Below are 22,310 nucleotides of genomic sequence, written 5' to 3' on the forward strand. Positions count from 1 at the left end.
AAAAACCATGCCAACACAGATGTTCAGGTCGAGTTGTTTGGCTCGAACCTTGGTCTCATAGATCGCCCCAACCTGGAGTAGGGTGGTAAGATCGGCCGTAGGATGGGTGTCGACAGCAAGGAGTTTGCGCTGGAAATTGACCCGCACTTGCTGGGTGGCTGCAAACTGCGAAAGGAAGGGGGCGATCGCATCCCCCGACGCAGCCAGGAAGTTACCTTTCTTCCCAACGGGACGAAGGCGATGGCGGTCGCACATTCGCGAGGAGGAAGGTCGCCAACGACGTGGGGACCGTTAGAACGCGGACGCGTGCTTGGGGGCACACCGCGCTCACTGAAGGCGGACGCCGTTTGCTCAGCGGCCGCAGTAGTTGAAGGACGAGATGAGGAGGTGTTGCTGCCAGAGGGTATCCTTCGCAGATAGCCATGGCCGTGGCAGGAGACGAGAAAGCTCCGGTGTGCACCTTCGCTTTGCTCGAAGCCGGGGAGAGGGCGACAGTGTGACGGCTGCTGACTTTCTGCGGCTGGGTTTCTTGGAGCATGACGGCTTAGATTGTGCCTGCTGCTGCTGTGTTGGCACTGAAGATGATGCCGAGGCCGCCAAGATGGCATCTTGCTGTGGTGGTTTTTTTTTTCGGTTGCCTCGCCGAGGCGCCATATGTAGCCCTTAAATCAGCTGCGTGCTGAGAGCGCGGAGCAAAAATCGGGGTAACGACGGGAGCGCAAAAAAATGCGTCCTTCGCGGTTGAAATCTCATACACTTTCGTAAACCTCATAGCCACGGCGTTCGTCTTGCTGGTGTTTGTGGCAAAATTGTGAAATATGGCCCCGAACGCCACAACAGTGTCGCGTTTTTCACGACAAACGGCATAATCGGCTCGTTCAGTAGACTATGTTGTTGTTGTTGTTGTTGTTTCCCTGTGCAAATGGCTCGTACCCAACGAAGGGGATTGGCCGATTATAAGGTGAATTTGCCCTAAAATTTCAGCAATGCGTCATTCCTACAAATTTTTTGTAACTTAATTTTGATTTGAAATACCGATATCAAGTTTGCAGAAAACAAAGAAGAAAAATAGTGAGACAGTAATTTAGCAAGAAAATCGTTTAGTCGCAGTGATGTATTCTTGAACGGCGAATAAAACATCCCTGTGGCTGAAACCCAGTGTAGAGGCTCCAAATGAAAGATCAGGTTGTGATAGTTGCAAGCCCAGTCTTTGAAGAGGTGGTGCTAGTATGCTTTGCCTGAATAAATCGAAACGGTGAAAATGTAATAAAAAATGACTGATCGTTTCCTCTTGATTACAGTGAATGCACATAGGGGAATTCAATATGCCTGATCTATGCAAGTAAAAATTGAGGGAGGTAACGCGGCAACGAAATTTCGTGATGACAACTTCCATCATCCTTCAATTAGTCAGTTCACTGCGCCAGGGAAATAACAAGTGTTTGTACTCTGGAGAAGCCGTCAGTGCAGGGTCAGATAAATTTTGCCTGATTTTAAGAGTGCGAAATCACGGCACCGTAATGTATGCTGTATGAGGGAAAATAGGAATAATTGGCGTCGAAAGGGATGCCTTCGCAAGAGAATCAGCTGTTTCGTTTAACAACAAACCTTTGTGCCCTGGTGTCCAGAATAAATGAATACTTCGGAGATGACAGGGGATCAATGACTTAAAAAGTTTCACTATAGGTGAGTGACCAGATGCGGACAGAGAAGAGCACACTGATAATGAATCAGTTATGACTGCTACGACTGGAATGGAAATATTTACCTTTCGCAAAGCTAACATTATTGCCATGAATTCAGCCAGAAAGACAGGAAGAAAATTTGGTAAGCGAAGTGAAAATTACCAATCAAGTACGGGGCAATATATTCCAACGCCTGATTTTTCATGTGATTGAGATGCATCCGTTGCTATAATGACATTTGTTGGCAGAGTACTTAAATGGTCCTGCAATAAACCATTTAAAATGCCTGTAGGTAATAGCTTAGCGTGAGTTGGGAAGATATCATGGTAAACAATTTCTGGAGAATTTTGTTGCTCAGTTAAAGGAATCAGATCATGAACGTGTACATTTAGAGGCTCAAGTAACGATTGAACAAATACTATTTGTGGTTTGTGAAATCTGGGCCAATGCACGGAGAAGAATAGGTCAGAATTGGAAATAAAAATAATTTGTTCAGGGTTAAACAGTGCTTCATATAGTCGTAAAAAGGTCTGCACAGTAAGAATGTTAAAGCGACATAATAAGGTTGGTATTCGTGCTTCAAGGTATAACACTGCATTTGCAGTGTACTTTGGAAGTCTTAAGCAGAGCCGTAAAGCCTCTTTTTCCAACAGAGCGAGCGGCCGAAGTTTGTAGGCTGGCGCACCAGAAAAATGAATGCAGCCAAACTCCAACACAGGTCGGACATACATTTTATATATAATCAAAAGTGCCTTTCTTCTCATACCTGATCTACAATTGCTCAACCTCCGCAATACGCCCATTGCGCGTACTGCTTTTGTCGCGATGTATTCAATGTGAGGGCGCCAATTTAGATGTTCACTATACATAACTCCAAGATATTTCAATGATTGTACTTGTGGGATATCTTGAAGCTTGTAATTAATTGATATGTGCACGTGATTTTTGACAGGAAAAACGAGAATAGCACATTTACCGGTATTCAGGTTCAACATCAATCCATCCAGCCAATGTTCTATTTCATTAAGATATGCTTGCAAGATAGTGTAGAGACAGTGGAAGTCATGTGTCATAGCAAAAAAAGCAAAGTCATCGGTATAACATAGGTTTTCACATCTGGATGAACGGGGATGGTACTAAGCAATATGTTGAATAAATTCGAAGAAAGTACTGACCCCTGAGGTACACCTCGGGTTTGCTTGTGCTTACAGGAAGAGAAACCGCCTTGATAACAATAGAATTTTCTTCTACTTAAAAATTCTGTCACCCATGCTACTATATAAGGTGAAAGTCCATGACTCCATAACTGATTAGTCAAGATAGAATACTCTACACTATCGTATGCTTTACATATCTATAACGTTACTAAAGCCGCAACGTGCTTTTTGTGACGGGCAATATGAATACGACTTTCCACATCTACATGTGCATGCCATATGGAATATCGAGGTCTAAAGCCAATTTGGGAAGAACTCAACAGTTGTTTCTCGTTAATAAACCTAATTATACGACAATGAAGTACCCTTTCAATAAGTTTTCCTACATTAGATGTTAAGGCTATCGGTCGTATGTTGTCTAAATTATAGCCTGCCCCCTGTTTCTTAAGCAATGGTATAATTTTCGCAATCTTCCATTCAGAAGGGATCCATGCTCTTCTAAGGGAATAATTGACGAGACCTAATAGATCATTCGGATATTCCCTGTGAAGTATTTTTAGCATTGTATTTGTTATTCCATCGGGGCCTGGTGCTGCATTTGGCAATATTTCCATAGCCTGATTTAATTCGGAAGTCGATATTTCTGTGTAGTCATAGATGGTTGTTGTGTAAGCCGAATTAGGAAGATGCGTTGAGAACCTGTTTTATAATTCTTTAGCCAACTGATTCAATGATTCCTGTGGTTCCTGTGAGGTGTGAACTACAGAGTCAACGTTTGCTGGTATAGGGGTCTTCTTCCTACCAAGAAGGAAATTGAATAAAGCACGTTTGTTATTTGATTTAGACAGGTAATCGAAATGTTCTTGGTCATATTTCTCTTTCGCTCGCTATACAGTGCGTTTAAATGTTGCCGCAATGAACTGATAATCCTTCCAATTTTTTGGACTCTGATTACATATAAGTCTTTTCCATGCAGCTTTTCTTCTTCTATAATCTCGTGTGCACTCATTATTCCACCATATACTAGGTTGGGCACTTTTGGATGACAACGAAGAAATCACAAATTTTGAAGTGTTCTTGGATATTTTTAAAGCAGAATAGAGATTTCTGCCGAGGTCTTCATTTTGACCACTGGACACTGCCCCAATGTTGGAACGCAAGCAGTCTTTAAAATTTTTGTAATCGATCAATGTTTTCTCTGTCCTTTCAATAGATTTCACAGCACATGAGATTTCAAAGTATACAGGAAAATGGTCACTGTTTGAAGAGAAATCAATTGTTTTCCAAGACTTTATTGAAACACTTGGGTTGCAAAACGTGAGATCTAATACCGATCGTGTCCGTCCGCGAATAAATGTAGGCTGTCTATGGTTTAGGCAGGTAAGGTTTTTATTAATCATCCAATCCCACAGAAGAGTACCAGAAGGGTCTGTTCGAAATCCCCATGAAACATGATGTGAGTTGAAATCACCAGTCAGAAGGAAATCATTCTTGCAATTAGCTAAGGCAGTATCTAATTGTTGAGTATTATGCAAACCCGTTGGAAAATATGCGTTTATAAGTGAGAAAGGGTGGTGCCCTTGCAGACAGAGGTCTATTGCCAAAATTTAACAGTCTGTGGACATAAGCTGAAAAGCTATGCTCGCTGTGCGGCAAAATTTATTCGAGACTAGTATAATTACACCACCTCCTAGTGATGGACGGTCTAACCGAAATGCTCTAAAATTGTTTAAATGATAATTCTTAACAGGGTTAAGCCAGGTTTCTTGTAATAAGATTATATCCGGATATAACTGATTAATTAAGCAAAGTAAGTCAGTAGAAGCAGAAATGAAACACCTACAATTCCACTGTAATACTTTCAAGGTATCTATGTTGACGAGCGAAACACTTCAGCAACGGCAGCTTCTAAAATACTCTCTTTGATAAGTGCACTGGCATTTTCGCTGCCCTTTTTGGGTTCTGTGTTTAGGCAAGGAGATTTTAAGGCACAGTGTGAAATTATTTTGCTTGCAGCATCAAGACTTATAAATAGGTTTTTTTTCTCTCGCGCTAATTGAGTGCTTTTACCCAGTCACCTATTATATATGACGATGATGATGAAACAAACTATATTTGGGTATGTTGTGAAAATGCATATATGTACACGCGCTTATGTATGTAGTATGTATGTGCATATGTGAATAGTTATATGTATAAATAATTGTGTATGTATGTGTTTATTGCTAAATATGCTTTAATAAGCTGCTTTGATGTACTCTGATATTGAGCGATCACTAGCCAATGTAGGCTAACGGTCCATATATCTTGTAATCTTTTTTTTGGTTTGTAATAAAAATCAGATTGATTGAAAAAAAAGGAGATCCAGTGCGCTTCTGGCCCCTGAAATCTGGGCATACGTCCATATCATTCTGATCCTCCGCGTGGGTCGACGTAGAAGGTACGGACAAAATTGGGGTTTTCTCCTCTCGGGATTGCCGCTGTGGAGCTAAATTCGGTATCTCTTCCACTGCACAAGGTGCCGACTTGGCCATCGGTACTGCTACTGCAGAAGCCAGCTGTGTCATCTGTGAGCAAAACACTTGAGAGATGCGCTCACTTACACTCGTAACTATGTGTTCCAGCGCTTTCGACATCGCCTTTTCTACTGCAGCCTCAATAAGATTAAGAATCTTTGTCTCACTTAGTTGTTCGTGCCTCGACGCGACTCCGGCATATCCAAAGGCCCTATCCTTCACAACTGTTATTGCTTCTCGCCGCGAGCAACGATGTTTGTCCATGATTTCTAGAAGTTGCGTTTCATTAGACCTTGCGGTGCAGTTCAGATAATCGGCCGCGTGATTTCCTGCACAGAGGCAGCACTTTTCGGTTTCGGCGTTGCACTCCTTCGATGGGTGGGTATCGCCACAGATGCGGCAACGTGAATTCGATTTACAGCCCCCTGCACTGTGACCAAAACGCCAACAGTTTTGACATCGAAGAGGACGAGAAGTGAGACGTTTGACTCTGAAATTGAGCGGCCATATTTTCAACTCAGATGGACAGGAAGTGCCGGCAAAGGTAGCAATAACCGACTCAGTGGGAACTTTCTCACCGTTGACTAATCGGTTGCATCGGTACACAGCTATGACCCCAGCATCAGACAGCTTTTCCAGAGACTCAGCGGGCGTTAATGTAGAGTCGACTCCTCGTACAATTCCCTTAGTGTACGCTAAATGAGGCGGGATAAATGCACTTACCGGGACCGAAGCAAATGTCTTGCATTTTAGGATGTCAGAAACGCACGAAGGATCTGACGATCTGCATACCAAACCACCTCTTCCGAACTGACGAACATCACTTATCAGCTGAAAGTGCGGCGTCATGGCCTGCAACCCCACCTGGATCGCCTTCGGGTTGTTGAGCCTAATAAATCCACCACTCGAGGGCACCAGCGCAACAGGGATGCTTCCAACACCACTGCGGAAAAAATATTCCAATGGCAATTCATCATTAGGCAAGGAGGCTGACCAAGGGCTATGCCCTTGGCCAGGAGAGGAATTAGACATTAGCACTAATTCGATTGCTTAAAGAAGTAATATGCAACGTCAGCTAGTTTCAACAGGTCAAATTCACCCAAACTCAGCCAAACCACCGCCCGAAAGAGTCCGAAGGGACGAGCCCGCCTTCCAAAGGCGTCCAAGAACCAAGAACCTCGCTCGGGTGGTGACTGGCTTAGCCAAGCAGCAGCTTAGATAGATCGTCTTTGTCCTCTTTCACTCATGGATCGCACCCAAGCAGACCATGTGGCACTAGCCCCCCCCCCCCCCCCCCCCCTGAAAGCATTGACTCGATGCTCGTAAAGAAAAAAAAGTGAAGGCATACACACGCAGATCTAGAGAACCAAAAGAGGGAGAGTGCCAGTACTCGCAGCATGAATAAGAAAGTTTCGCCAACACTTGTGCTAAGCGCAAAAAGAAAGGGCATAAAAACATAGGAGAACACCAACAGCAACAGCAAGGCAATGTCACGGCCTGTCGTAACACGTGAAACCACAAGGGCTACTGTGTGAAGTAGGGCTTCAGCCCAACGACATGCATGGTTTCGGGCCGAAGATGTCGACGAGAAGACGCTGCGTCGTCCGGAGATACCTCGTATGTAAGATCTGTGACACGTCTAAGAACCTTGTATGGTCCAAAATAACGGCTTAAGAGTTTTTCGGATAAGCCTGGTCACCGAACAGGGATCCACACCCACACTCGGTCCCCAGGGTGGTAGGTGGCGTTTCGATGGCGGAGGTTGTAACGCCGTGTGTCGGCATCTTGTTGTTGACTGGTGTTTATGCGAGCTAGCTGACGAGCTTCTTCGGCGTATCGAGTATATTGCTCAGCGTCTGGAGAGAGTTCATTGCTTTGGTCGCACGGAAGCCTAGCATCGAGCATGGTTCGCACGTTGCGTCCATAAACAAGTCGGAAAGGCGGAGATGGCGCTGTTTCTTGCGTTGCCATATTGTATGCAATCGTGATGCATTGAAGAATCTCGTCCCAGATTTTGTGTTGTACGTTCACGTACATTGACAGCATATCTGATATGGTCTTAATAAGCCTCCCTGTCTGTCCATTGGATTGCGGGTGATAAGCCATCGTTTTTCGGTGACTTGTGCAGCTCAATTTAAAAATGTCTTCCATCATGCGTGCTGTAAACGGCCTTCCTCTGTCCGGGCACCATGCCGTAGGACGATTTGGTGCACAAAGAACTGTGCGACTTCAGAGGCCGTGCCACGGGGTAACGCTTTTGTTTCAACATAACGGGTAAGGTAATGTGTCGTAACTATAATCCATTTGTTCCCAGAGGACGACAAAGGGAAGGGTCCGAGAAGGTCCATTCCCACGAAGTCAAACGGTGTCCGTGGTGTTGCGATTGGCTGGAGCAGGCCCGCGGGTCTCACAGGCGGAGTCTTGCGGCGCTTGCACTCACGGCAGCCTTTCGCATAGCGATGTACACTAGCTGATAGTCACGGCCTGTAATACTGTTGGCATACTCTGGCGAGAGTTCGCGAATAGCCCTGAATTCTGACTGGTCAACGGCCTCGAATCTTCCTGAGCTGCACGGACCCTCTTCCGCGAAGTTCACTTGAACATTTCGACACCTGGTTCACCAAGGTGGGCTCGTTTTTCATCATTTCCGAGGCCTTTTCGCTGCACCGGCGAGCTAAGCCTAGGCGGGGTCAGGCCAGCCTCCCCACCTGCGGCGCTCACACGCCAGCTGCGATATGCCGCAGCAGATTGCCATGGAAGGGGATGACGTCACCCCTGAGGAATTACAAGGAAACGGATGGTTCTCCGTTCTAAAAAGACGGCAAGAATCGCGCGCGAAGTCACACGCAGCCCGCCAGTCTGGAACGCAACGAGGCGCGACAGCGACGCCTAACGCTACTCTATGACGCGTCGCAGCTGCGAGCCGGCTGCCGGCGATGCCACGTAGTCGCAATCGAGTCATCGTGCGGCCGGGAGGCGGCCTCAACGTGCAAGCCTGCAGCCTGCACAGGATTCTCGCCGCACTAACCATGGCAGCTCAGCTAGCGCCATCGGTAACGGAGGAGGACATTGTTTGTCCCAACTCGATGCAAAACATTTTTGTCGTCAGTACGCACAGTGCTACTAATGCAGTAGCGTACAGTCGAGTTACCGAGATAATTCTCACCGACCAGAGACACCCAGTCACGGCCTACCTCTCACCTGCCGGTATCACGAGCCGAGGCGTGATTCGCGGCGTCGACACTGACTTTGACGACGCCGCACTCAACCGCATGCTAATACAACCGCGCAACTCAAGCCTACTGGGAGCGCGTCGCATCAAGAGCACTGAAACTGTGATTCTGATCTTCAACGGGCTCAAAGTGCCCAACTACGTCTACTGCGGCCAGGTCATCTACCGCTGCACGTTGTACAAGCGTCAAATAGACACCTGCCGTACCTGCGGCCAAGTGGGCCATCACAAAGACGTGTGCCCCACTCCCTCAACCAAGGTCTGCGACCACTGCGGTCACTTACCAACGGACAACCCACACGTGTGCAACCAACCAGTGTGTGCCTTATGCGGTGAAGCACACCGCATGGGCGACCGCGAATGCCGACATCGCTACCAGCTGCCTTACCTGGTGCGCCGTTTCACGTCAGTGCCGTCGCCGACGAAAGCAAGCCCAGCTGCAAACACCCACCCCAGCAACCAGCCCGGTTCCTGCCAAGACCACCAAACCGCAAGGACCTCCTCTAGGCCCACGAAATCTTACTCCCACTGACCAGCCTACCTGGGCCGACAAGGTGGCGTGCAAAGGTGAGGCCCACGCAGCGCAGCGTCAGGGACACTCGCCACAGCAACCTGACCCAGAACTAGCACAGTTAAAACGCATGTATGCGGAGCAGGCTAAAGAAATCCAATCGCTTAAAGAAGAGCTAGCAAAACAACAGGCCCCCGAATCGCGCGAGGGTAGCATTATCAGCGGCCCCGTCTCGATGCGCGGCGCTAAGAAATGGGCAGACCCGACGCTCCAGCCCGAAGAGCAATCCGAATTTGACCGGTTTACAGCCAATATATACGTGATACTAGAGCAACCCCGCGCAGAGACCACGACTGAGTATAGCGCTTTTAACGCTAAACTAGAGAGCATGCAGAAACAACTTATCGAGTTGGCTGAATGGCTAGCACAAATGGACGCGAGGACTAAGGTGTTGGAGGAGGACCTGGCACGCAGTAAGCGCGCTGGGCTAATACCTAGACCTTAAAATGGCGTCGTCACAATCACTCACAATTTGGCAATGGAACGCAAGTACCCTCCGTACGCGGAGAGAAACGTTACAACAATTCATTGGCTCTATGACCCAACGACCGGCCGTCATTCTCCTGCAGGAAACGCGTATCGACCGATTCGCTCTTCGCGGATACAGAGTCGAGGCCGTCTGTGGGAACAAAGCTCGAGGAATAGCCGCCTGTGTGGCTAAGCCTTATGCTTACACGACACATGCAGTACGCCCAGACCTCAAAATAGAGCATCAGATGATAGAGATCATCCCCAACGCTCACATTAAGCAATCGGTATTTATCCTTAACGTGTACAGTTCACCTTCACACAGCACAGAAACATTCACCACACTACTAACTAAAGCGACGCAGATAGCAGGCAACCATCCCCTCATCATCGCGGGGGACTTCAACGCCCCCTACGTAGAATGGGGTTACAATCGCACAACACAGAAAGGACGCCACTTACAAACACACATCACTCAACACAATATCATGTTACTTAATGACCTCTCTACCCCCACACACATAGGTAACTCAGTGTCACGGGACTCATCCCCTGACCTGACTCTAGTACGCAACGTTTCGAATCCCACATGGGTTAATCTGCAAGCTAACCTCGGTAGCGATCACTTTATCTGTAGCACAACAGTCAATATAGGCAGCATCGAGCCCAGAGACATTAAAGTAGTAGACTGGAACTTCTTTAGGCAAATACGCAAACAAGACACCAACCATTACTCTTCACTCTCTGAACTCTTTGCGAGACTACAGCGGGACATAAAACAAGCTACCAAAAATATTTCTACAACACGCAACATAGACCACATGGACAGCCACCTCGCACATCTCCTGGAGGCTCACAAAAGTCTTCAAGAAAGATAAAGAATGCATAAACGCAATCGTAGGCTACGAAAAAGAATTGCATTGCTCAACCGACAAATCGAGGAGTACAGTCACACACTAGCACGCAATCAGTGGAATGAGGTGTGTAATTCGCTTTACGCACGCATGAGAAAAGGTCTAAAATGGGACCTTCTCAGGCATCTGCTCGGTGACAAGCCCACCAAGTCAGAGCAACGACTAACTCTAGATAGAGTGTTACACAAAGCGCGAGGACAGCAACTTACCGGCGCGCAAATTTTAGATGCTTGATACAGCAGCCCGGTATCTATGCACAGAACCTACCTCACATGAGACTATCCACCTTACGCGGGGGCCACAGATGACCCATTTGAGCAGGCTATAACTAGCGCTGAAATACGCGCGGTAATAGCAGAGCTCAATACTAAGTCAGCCCCGGGTCCTGACGGAGTCACCAACAAGCTACTCCGCAACCTGGCTGACCAAGAGATTGAATCACTAGCCACCCACATGAATGAGGTTCGGGAGCAAGGGAGCGTCCCGCCAGAATGGAGGGCCGCGACCGTCATACTCATTCCCAAGCCGAACAAACCCCTAGAACTCGACTCTCTACGACCCATCTCCCTGACATTCTGTGTGGGTAAGGTCATGGAGCACGTCATTCTCCGTCGAGTCACAAAATATTCAGAGCGAAAACACCTCTTCCCATTCAATCAAGTAGGGTTCAGGCTGGCTATGGCCACGCAGGACGTACTTCTCATGCTGCAGGAGACGTTACTTAGAGTAAGGAGCAAAGACCTCAGAGCAATCCTAGCTCTTGACTTAGAGAAAGCTTTTGATACCATAAACCACGCTCATATACTACACGAGATTCAGGAGGCAGGCTTAGGCCGCCGTTTCTACGAATACGTCCGCTCTTTCCTAAGAGCCAGAACGGCCACACTTAAAGTTGGGGATCTCAAGTCACACACCTACAACCTAGGCCCGCGCGGCACCCCGCAATGGTCGGTGCTCTCACCCTTTCTTTTCAATTTAGCCCTCAGGCAGTTTCGCAAAAGCTGAGGCACATCGAAGGCGTAGAACACGCGCTCTACGCCGATGATATTACTATTTGGGGTACTGGAGGGAGCGATGGACAAATCGAAGCGAGCCTCAAGGAAGCAGTCAATGCAGTACAAACATTCTTAAAGCCCACGGGTATCAGACAATCGGCATCTAAGTCCGAGTTGCTGCTTCTGCCACCAATGTACGGCCACACCAAAGCGAACCTACCATACACCTCTGCACAATGGATGGCTCGGTTATCCTGATAGTGTCGTCGGTTCGAATTGTGGGCATTACCCTACAGGAGAATGGCAAAAACGACTTAACCATCACACATCTCACCAAAAAAACTGAGGCAGTCATGCACCTCGCCCGACCCGTCGCTAATAGACACGCAGGACTCACAGAAGAAAGCTTACTACGCATCTTACATGCGTTCTTAATGTGCCACGTTCACTACGTTGCCTGTGCTCACCCGTGGAGCATAGGCGATGAAACTAAAGTAGACAACCTCATCCGAAAATGCACAAAACGAATACTTGGTCTACCCATGTCCACAAGCACGCAGCGCCTGCTATCCCTTGGGGTACATAACACGTTCCAAGAAATCATCGAAGCACAAAGAATATCCCAACTCATGCGCCTGTCTTCGACAGCTGCGGGTCAGGAACTCCTCTCACACATAGGTCTTCCTATCCCAACTCAAGTCAACGAACCAGAACCATTACCGCAACACCTTCACGTTAAAGTCACAGTGCTACCCTTCCCCAGGGACATGCACCCGGTGCACAATCAGGCTCGAAGAAGGGCACGAGCTCAATCCTTACTAAAAGCGGCCAACCTACACGCGATAGACGTGGTTTTCGTAGACGCTGCTAAATACGTGGACAAACCCTACTTTGCAGCTTTGGTGGTCGCCCCAGATAGAAAAGCTCTTAATGCTCTTACCGTAAAAACTCAGAAAGCCTGCGAGGCTGAACAAGTGGCCATCGCCCTTGCTCTAGCACTCCCTCAGCGCGACACAATATTTACTGACTCTAAACCCGCTGCACTGGCATACCACCGCGGTACACCTTGCCAGGCGGCATTAAGAGTTTTAGCATCTGTTCAGATAACTGTAGACAAGCATATCCACTGGTTCCCTGGTCATGAAGGGATCAACGTTCAACCAGCGGTCCCCAACGGTAATGAGCTGGCCCATAACCTCGCGCGTCATCTTACGCGCCGCGGGAGGTCGCGGTCCGGCTCACTGGCCGGGGACACCAACACGCACCGGGAGCCACTCCTATCATATCATGAAATTTGCTCGCACTATAAGTTATTTAGAAAGGAATTTTCCTCACCTCACTCAGCACTAAATAAAGCACAACAATTAACGCGTCGACTGCTGCAAACGCACAGTTACCCCAGCCCCTATATCTGCAGCAAATACCTACCAGATATAAGGCCAGAATGCCCCAAATGCCAAAATTCAAGGTGCGATTTAAGTCACATGCTGTGGCAGTGTCCCATGCTAAACGCTAGCTTCGGGTCCCCTGCCACCGAGGACGACTGGTTCAACCACTTCAGGAGCACCGACAGGGCCCTTCAACACCAGGCCGTCCAGAAGGCCCAAAAGGTGGCTGGCGAGCTCCGACTCCCAGTCCCCACATGGGCGGAGCCACCGGGCTGGCCCTCGTAAGGGGTACCCAGTCCCCTTCAGGACCTTTATTAAAGTTAATTCTCTCTCGCGCGTGAATAGCCAAAATGTGTTGACTTGGGCTCATCGTGGCACGCAAGGAGGGTCTCATCACGCATGTTGGTAGGAACAACGAGTGGGAAGGCTTTGTCGCTACGAAAGGCGTTTTTCTTGTAAAGAATGCCTCTTCTTAGACAGAAAGAGGACAGCTCACGAGCAATGTGTTGGGGGATATGAGAGTTCCGGCTTTCCAGGGAATCAATAGCTGAGCAAAATTCTTCGTATCAGTGGCCGCTTGGCTACAGATGGCGCTGACTGACACTCCCACGTTTACATTCACATATAAAACCCAAATAAAGTGGATGGGGGAAGGCCGCCGTGATAACTCAGTGGTCAGAGCAGTGGTCAGAGCATAGCTCAGTGGTCAGAGCATCGAACGCGTTATTCAAAGGTCGTAGGTTCGATTCCTGCTCACAGTAGGTTATTTGTTCGCCCACTTTTCTTTCTTCCTATTTGCTTTACATTTACTCTAATAACTTCCCCTATACATTCCTTTGTAATATTGTCTGTTACATCTCTTTATTATTGAGTCAAAACACGGAAAAACGAGCCCTTAGGAGTACAAATCTTTCCTTTTATATATATATATATATATATATATATATATATATATATATATATATATATATATATATATATATATATATATATATGTGTGTGTGTGTGTGTGTGTGTGTGTGACGTATGAAGGTAGCGATGGTTTGTAGAAGTAGAAGAGAAAAAAGTCAGAAAATAATAAACATGGGGTATGAGCCAGGCCACGTCACCCATTTATCATAGCGTCACACGAGTCGACAGGATGCAGACCTGGCGGCCACTTCATCAACCAGCCACCATCTTCTAACGTCTCAGCAACACGCAGTGACCGAACGTGGACCACAGAAGTACATCCCAACTCTACACCAAGACCAGCATCATGACAGCATCATCAGACGACCTTGACATCCCCAAGTACACCGGATCAGCGGACGACGGACCCGTTCAGGACTGGTTCAAGCTTTTCGAGCTCCACGCCACCGCTGCATCCTGGTCGGAACGGGAGATGATCATAAACTTCACTGACTACATCTCAGGTGAGGCATTCAAGTTTTACCTCACCCACATCTTCGAGAACGATGTGTCTTGGCAAAAGATAAAAGAAGAAATGATCATCTGGTTTCAAGACTATAATCAAGATTCGGTTACAACCAGCCATATCGATGCATTGAAATTCAGTCATCACATTCATACGCAGCCTTCACGCATTCGAGCACAGAGCAGAAGTTTACAATTCCCGTAAGGCGAACTCAGTCATCTGCCCATAGAAAGACATCCGAGCCGTTTTTCTGCGAGGCCCAACCTTCCACCTGGTTTCGCATCTGCACAAATATCGCCAACGCTAACCTCTTCCCTGCAAAACACAAATCAAGACAATATTCAAGCACTTAATGTACTTGACTCTTCATCTTGCTTACGTAAGCCATCATTTGGTTTTGTTCCAAGTGGCTCGTCTAGTGCTCGTCACTTTCATCGCACCCCTCAAGATATCGCCACATACGCAACAGACCCCCTGAAATATCGGCCAAGTAACTTTTCAAGCCACTGCCATTCCGAAAGCGGTTGTACTTCAGGAACGCTTGGCTCAATTCTCCCGCAAAAAAACAAACATACGGAATCGGAACCACGTCAAGCCATGTTTGCGTTGATGTCATCCTCAGGAATCGGAACAACCCAAAGTCGAAGCAGTACGGAGTCACTATTGTATGCAAGTCTCGCCGATAAAAACGAAAATGTATCTACTGCTTTTCTTGACAAAAATCATGCTTGCATCCAACTCGTAAATAATGCTGGTACTACCGACAGCGTCTCCTTATTCAACGACGATGACCACCCGCAATTTTCTCGACACCATCACCAAATCAAGAAAAGACGACGACGAATGAAAACTTCAACGGAAGCACGCTCACAACTTGAACAACTTAAAAAATTAAGAAGTTTGATCCAAGGGCCATTTCAAGAAAAAAGACGTTTCCGGATGAAGGAACATCGCCACAGACGATCTCTGCGCCAGCGGTTACACAGACGAAAACACCACGGAAAACGCCCATTATTACGCGGAGCAACTTCTTGCATGCCGCCAGCACACAGGCATTTAGCCGTCACCATCTCTCAAAAAGCACGCATACTAGATACAATGCATCTGTCGCAGCCACGACTCAGAACCTGACGCATTAGACATCCAACCTTCCAATGCTACAAGGACTCCCAACCTTGTTCGTTTTTCGCTACTATCCAGGCTGTGTCATCATCATTTTCCACGTCGAATTCATGGTTATGCTCTCCAGAACGCAACAGCCAACCTCGCTCACCTGAGGTCTCCTAGATCTCACTGGACTGCCTTCCCTGTGAATGTTTTTGTGCAAGTGCATGTAACTGCCGTGTTACATAGAACTACTCTATTATGTGATATTTTTTCCTATGATGAGACACCACTTGTTCATGCTTCATAGTTTGTAGCTTGCGCATTCTTTCAGGGGGAGGGGGAATCATGTGACGTATGAAGGTAGCGATGGTTTGTAGAAGTAGAAGAGGAAAAAGTCAGAAAAGAATAAACATGGGGTATGAGCCAGGCCACGCCGCTCATTCATCATAGCGTCACACACACACACACACACACACACACACACACACACACACACACACACACACACACACACACACACACACACACACACACACACACACACACACACACACACACACACACACACACACACACATATATATATATAAATATATATATATATATATATATATTAATATATATATATATATATATATATATATACATACATACATACATACACATATATATATAATATATATATATATATATATATTCAATCGTGAGTGCGAGGCGTTAACCACTGTGCCACTGATGACCACGTCCTTCAACGTTCAAACGGCAAGTTATTTATATCTACCACTTACGGCTGCTGACGGGCATCTCGGGGGAAATTGTGTTTTCAGCATTACCAGGAAGATGGCGCAATGAGCGCGCATCGCCTAAGGACCCTAGATGAAACAAGTTTCCAAGGTAGCGTCACTCATTGTTCTCGAGCCGTCCTCCTCACTCTTTCGCTTACCGCTCCTTTTCTCTGCCATCCGCGTCTGTAATTTGTGCATTCCTTGCACGTGATCTAGAAATGGCTGGTGGTGTTATTTATTATTATGCAAAAGGTTCAAAACGAGTACACAGGCGCATATGGCTCCAGCCGGATTATTGCCGTGACCAAACACGAAACTGTAGTCATCACATAAACTGAAGAGGACGAGCGTTTCAGTTGGCGCCAAGTCGGCCAATATTTTTTCACGGTGCACGTTCAATGCAGCATCAGCGTTTTTCAACAACGCTTGGTTTCCACAAAACAACAGAAAACGGTGTCCCTCTCTACGACTTACCTCGTGCTATCCGAGATGAAGCACACCGTGAGTGTACCTATGAAACATTTCACGCGAACGCTCTCGTGCAACTTCGTTGACGTACGTCGACGCGGATCTGCGAAGCGAGTTTATTTGTTGATTTTTATTGAAACGTCAGGCGCGCGTCTAATGCATGCCATTTGTTACAAATACTTGTGCGCATACACGTGCACGTGTACAAAACAGTTGAAGGGTGTAATCAACGAACATTAAGGAACACTTTATGCTTGACCAGTTCAAGTCAGTTTCTCTAGAACGTGGCATGAGTTAGCCGAAGCACGCTGCTTCGGGACACCTCACCAGTAGACCTCTTACTTTTCAGGAAATTCCATGACCCGCACCAGAATCTCCTGGCATCACGATTGTCGAAATGGTCACATAAAAAAAACTTCATCGCAGTGGTGCTGCTGAAGCGTTCGTACGAGTCTGGCCGTGGTTTTTCCTTGCGTATGCACAAGTTGGCTGTAATTACTCGTTACGACATTACGCCCTGAAGTCACCGATATGGTCCAGGAAGAAGCGCATTCACTGTGTCGCAGCACGAACAAAACTCATTCGGAGAACTCGACCAGCTGTAACTGGACAAGCTACGATGTGCGACGCGAGACGCCATGGCTAGTGTAAAATATTGAGCTGCAGAAAGTTGCCTGTTGAGTAACGCACATCCAGCTTGCTCTTTTATTGTGCCGTTTATGTTGATATAGTTAACCGTTCATTCTTCGACTCATTGCCTTTCATTTTGTTTGATTTAGATATATTCACCATAACAACTGAATCCAAACAATCACATTTTTATAAAAGTTTTGAGCTTTCTAACAGGCACTTCAGGAACATAAGCAAGGAGGAAAACGAAATGTGTTGCTACATTGGAAACTTGTTTCATCTAGGGACCTTAGTGTCGCCGCATCACGCGGTGGTGCACGCTCTATCTCCCACGCGTACTTTGCCTCGCTTAGAGGAGGAGAGCGACGCTGCCTCGCGCGGTCTTGTCTCACGGTGGGTAGGTGGGGAGGATCGTGCGTCTTGGCTGGCATCGTGCTTTACCTAGAACGATCCTGTTGTAGTTACCGCGAGCACAAAGGTCACTGCAATCATTGCAGTCTTCGTTTGCGAAAAGCGCGTTTTCAGACAGTTAAGTAACAACTGAGACGCCTACTCGCACGCATCTGTACCTGTGGGTACGTTTCGTGCGTCATTTGTGCGTGAGAAACGTGGAGCACGTTTCAATCTGCTTTGCACTCTGCGCGTGACCTTCTAATTTGTTGCTATCGCGTTCACTGGTTCGCCATGGCGTTCATTGCGGCAATGCTGTGACTTTTTTATTTCCCACCGTTTATTATTTTACAGGTATCTCGTATAGGTACGTAAAAATTTCATTGCCAATTTGAATAGTTTTTACATTCATAAATAATGCAATCTGAGAAACAAAAACTGTGTGCTCCCACAGACACAGTCTGTGTTGATGAGCACACAGTGTGTGTTGTGTCTGTGTTTCATCTTATGTGTATAATGCTTTGGCGCTAGTAATTATGAACGAACTCACCCAAGCAGTAGCTTTAACATTTAATTTGTTTGTTTTTGACATTGCGATTCCTTTTTCCGTGTTTTGATTATTTACACATTTCGGAAGTATTTTAGATTTTATTATAAGTAATTGAAATCAACTACTTCGGTGCCATTTCGAAGAATTGGCAAGATGATTTTGCAAGCCAGAAGTTGCTGTTTGCAGTTGAGAACATGCGTGATACAAACGCCTCCTAGAAGCATTGCTGATACTTACCTGGAAGATGGAAACCACGCGAAGGTGATAAAGCAGTGGCACCACGCTGACTGCTGTGATGTAAGCGGCGAGGGGGATTCCCGCCAGTACCCACATGAGGTTGAAGCCGTGTGCGTAGTAGTGGCCAACGAAGCTCACAACCGACAGGCTGTTGGCTGCTGAGGCCATCACAGATACCGCCAATGCTGCTGTCGGCAGGCTGCGTCCGCCCAGGGAGGCCGCCTCGATCCCACCTTCTCTTGTGGACTATCACACCAACAAGATTGCTGCCTAAGCGTTATGATTTCTGCTAAAGTGACTCAGTGACTGTTGAGTTTGTGGCCATATCAATGGCAAATCGCGCAGCTATTAGTGTAATCATGAAACCTATTTTATGTGATCACTGGTGTCCGTTTCTAATGAAGCAGTCCAAAGTGGCATATGTTCCCATATCATTTTTCTTCGTTGCTCTGAGAAAAGTCGAAAGGGTGCTTTTCTTCATTAAGGGGACGGTTTGTTCCAAGATGAATTTTTTCTTTAATACCGAATAATCACCGTACTTACAGCTCATGGAGGTGGTTGACCAGCGACATTTTTAATGGCAGAAAATAGTAGAACATCTAAGTATTTACATTTAAGTTCACGTTGAAGGACCCTAAGTCCTAAAAATGCACCTGCATTCTAACCACGCAGCGCTTCGCTGAAACATGTTAGCCTTGGAGAGTAAATACCAAAAAATTATTACCTTCAAAATGCAATGTAAGCTGAAAGCGAAGCGGCAAAAAAAATTGATGCTCCCATGCGTTCTAGCTGCAGCACATCACAACTGCTTTCATTTTTTTGACAGAATGGCGGTGCCTGAAGTGGCCATACGTTGTGAATCAAGCATTATTGCTGCTCGATTGCAATAAAACTTGGAACGCTGCGTCACTGTAATGAAGTTTGCAGGAGACGCCCACCGAGTGATGGAAACCATCGTTCGCTTATGCTCAATGATTCAAAGCGCCTGGGCAGCTGATGAAGTCGCCTGTACTGTGCGAGATAAGTAATGAACCGATTCGGGCGTTTTCAGAGTTAATAGAGTAGCTTACGTTTCGAGGTATGGAGAAATACAGGCCGACCAAGTAGCCGGCAATGGTGAGAGTGCCGAAAACTGCGTAGTCGGTGGCTTCCAGTCTCTTTTCCGTAGTCATTATGCGCTGATGGATGCCGCGGTTCTGCCTGTTAGAAGAAAGCCGACCACTATCTGTACACATTGCACATTATTTTCAATATTAGGTAAAACATTGACGCGGATCTATTGTAAAGCCCGCTTGATGTTCCTGACTATTTTTTGAAAGCGTGTTACACTTTTCAAGGTGTGCGAATATTGTGAATTACTTTCATGCAAAAAGTTGTAATAAGGGTCTTAGAAATTCCCGGTTACTAGTGCAATCAGGGAAGAAATTCACTTGAGTATAATGACAGCATCAGAATTGATGTGGTGTTTAACCACTGATAGGAATTTACATGCGGGGTGTTCGAAATAAAAAGACGTGGAACTGTAGATAAGAACATGTGTGTTCGGAATTGTCTTGGATGCCAAAATACATTTTGTTCAAAAACGTATATTCCTTTAAAATGAAAAGTGAGATAGATATCAGCGTAATGGAGACGGGGTTCAAGAGCGAGCTTACCGATACCAGCCTCTTCGTTTTTAGGCGACTGAGGTCCACAAGTTGCGTTTCAGCTTTCGTGCCGGAGAGAACAACACTGAATAAAAAGTAAAAATAAAGGCACCCACACGTGCTCTACTGAAGCTTGTCGGTTGTGTGCAAAGCACTGCCGCTGTAAAGATAGAAAAATTTTCGCCACTGGTGCACAGCGCTCTGAGTTGGCTCATTGTGCTAGATTTATTGAGGTGGAAATCCTGACTTCTATTGTTCCACATGTGGTGCGCTCATTGTGCCATGTTCTGAGCACCTGTGTTTGCTGCTGTTTTATCTCGGCCACATGTTTTTTCAGCACTTGATCCACGTTGGCGGAGCGAAAATGAGCTCATGTAAAAAATTATTGTTGAAATTTGCTAATGCCGACGATGCTTGATGATAGAAAATTCCCGCGTTGCTTCTTTACAGATGGCTGGAAGAATCATGACCACTTCTGCATCAGTTTTGCGATGGCTTATGAAAAAATTTAGCTCTTGTTGATCTGGGGCTGTATTAACAAAGCTTTCTCTTCACTGCGCCTTTTATTTCTAAATAATTTTCTTATCTGAGGCATACAGCAGTATAAATGGTCAAGAGACGACACTCCATAGGGCCCTGTGGCTGATATGGGTTCACAGCGCACCAAATGGGTGTGGGGAATCTTTGCAGCTTCAGAGATGGTAGGCCGTTTTGTAGTGACGAGGATTATTATACAGCCTCCAAGACTACTTCTACGTGCCTGTTTGTCTCTGAGGCCATACTTTATTTTTTATCTCGTCGTTTGTATGCATCGATAAGCTTCATGTTACTTCCACCACTAGAGAAACAAGCACACGATGCCAATATGTGTCTATGCACACATTTTTATTAAAACATGAGAACCAGTGGAGAAGCCAAAACTTTTATTTTCAAGTGATAATCTTGGTTAGCACATGTTCAGTTTGTTAATGTTTGATAAACGCAGGCACAAAGAGATGTCCATTGTACCATGAAACGCAAAAATACAGCTGTAATATCATAAATAAAAAGTACACACAAAAACACACATATAGGCAGCAGAATAAAACTGCAATATACGCACACATCTGCAGATACAATGCACAACGCGACACGGCAGTAGTTGCCTCAGAACTTGACTCTGGCATGAACCGAAAAAAGAAAAAAAATGTTGGCTACGTTTTCTTTGCCATCTTTGCGCTAATTTTCTCCTGCACACTTTACATTGCTATTTCACGAAAAACAGCCACAAGCAGTTGCCACAGGAAAAACAAAGCAATCTTAGGTGTCATGTAAGTCATTGACGAGGCAGGAGTGTTCACTCAAGGATTGCGCACGTTCGAGCTTCAAGCAATTTGCGAACGGCACAGCTAACGTTACTCAGCGTAGCTGCTCTTTTCCCAAATTCTCATTCATGCAGTGAATTTCAATACATGTGGCGGCCTAAAGAAAACCCAACAACGTGAGTGATCACTCAATTTCTTGAGCCAAGACAGAAATTTCTTGCGGGCGTGCTGCGAAGAATTACAGACAGTTATTTTCGTGTGAATCGATCCACGAAAACAGTACGCTAAGAGCACAAAAAAGCCACAGCTTCGATGCAAAGGCGAAGCAACGAACGCGATAGCAACAAAATGGAAGGTAACGCACAGAATCGCAAGCATATCAAAACGTGCCCCGCGTTTCTCACGCGCAAGACGCACGAAACGTACTCTCAGATACAGTTTAACGCGAATAAGCGTCTCAGTTGTTACATTGCTGTGTCAGAAAAGTGCACTTTTTTCGCAAACAGAGGTTGTGCAACAATTGCAGTGACCTCTGTGCACCCGGTAGTACAGAATCGTTCTGACAAAACTCAAAGGCTAGCCAAGACGTACAATTTTCCCCACTGCAAGATAGGGGCACGTCATCGAGCGTACACCCCCTTATTCTCTACGTGGGCCAAAGTATGAGTGAGAGATGAGAGCCACCGCGCACTCACTGTGCCATCTTGCTGATAATGCTGAAAACACGATAGTTCCCCCATGAGATGCCCTCCAACAGCGGTAAGGGGTAGATATGAGTAGCTTGCCGTTTGAACGTTGAAGGAGGTACATTTTGGTGGCTCAGTGGTTAACCCCTCGCATTCACGACGTG

General features: G+C 46.3%; 1 protein-coding gene across 1 annotated transcript in view; it reads right to left on the minus strand.

The window, feature by feature from the left end:
* The window catches only part of LOC119180028 (sodium-coupled monocarboxylate transporter 1-like), a 335,015-nt gene extending 314,685 nt beyond the window's left edge, over positions 1–20,330 (minus strand). The window contains exons 1-3 of the mRNA XM_075868345.1: positions 20,166–20,330; positions 19,581–19,710; positions 18,511–18,756 (exon numbers count right to left, since the gene is read on the minus strand). Coding sequence (XP_075724460.1) covers positions 18,511–18,756; positions 19,581–19,682 — 348 coding nt within the window. The 5' untranslated portion in view covers positions 19,683–19,710; positions 20,166–20,330. The remainder of the gene's footprint in view (positions 1–18,510; positions 18,757–19,580; positions 19,711–20,165) is intronic.
* Positions 20,331–22,310: the final 1,980 nt, after the last annotated feature.

Source organism: Rhipicephalus microplus, chromosome 7 (assembly GCF_043290135.1).
Source record: "Rhipicephalus microplus isolate Deutch F79 chromosome 7, USDA_Rmic, whole genome shotgun sequence".
In the NCBI taxonomy this organism is placed as follows: Eukaryota; Metazoa; Arthropoda; class Arachnida; order Ixodida; family Ixodidae; genus Rhipicephalus; species Rhipicephalus microplus.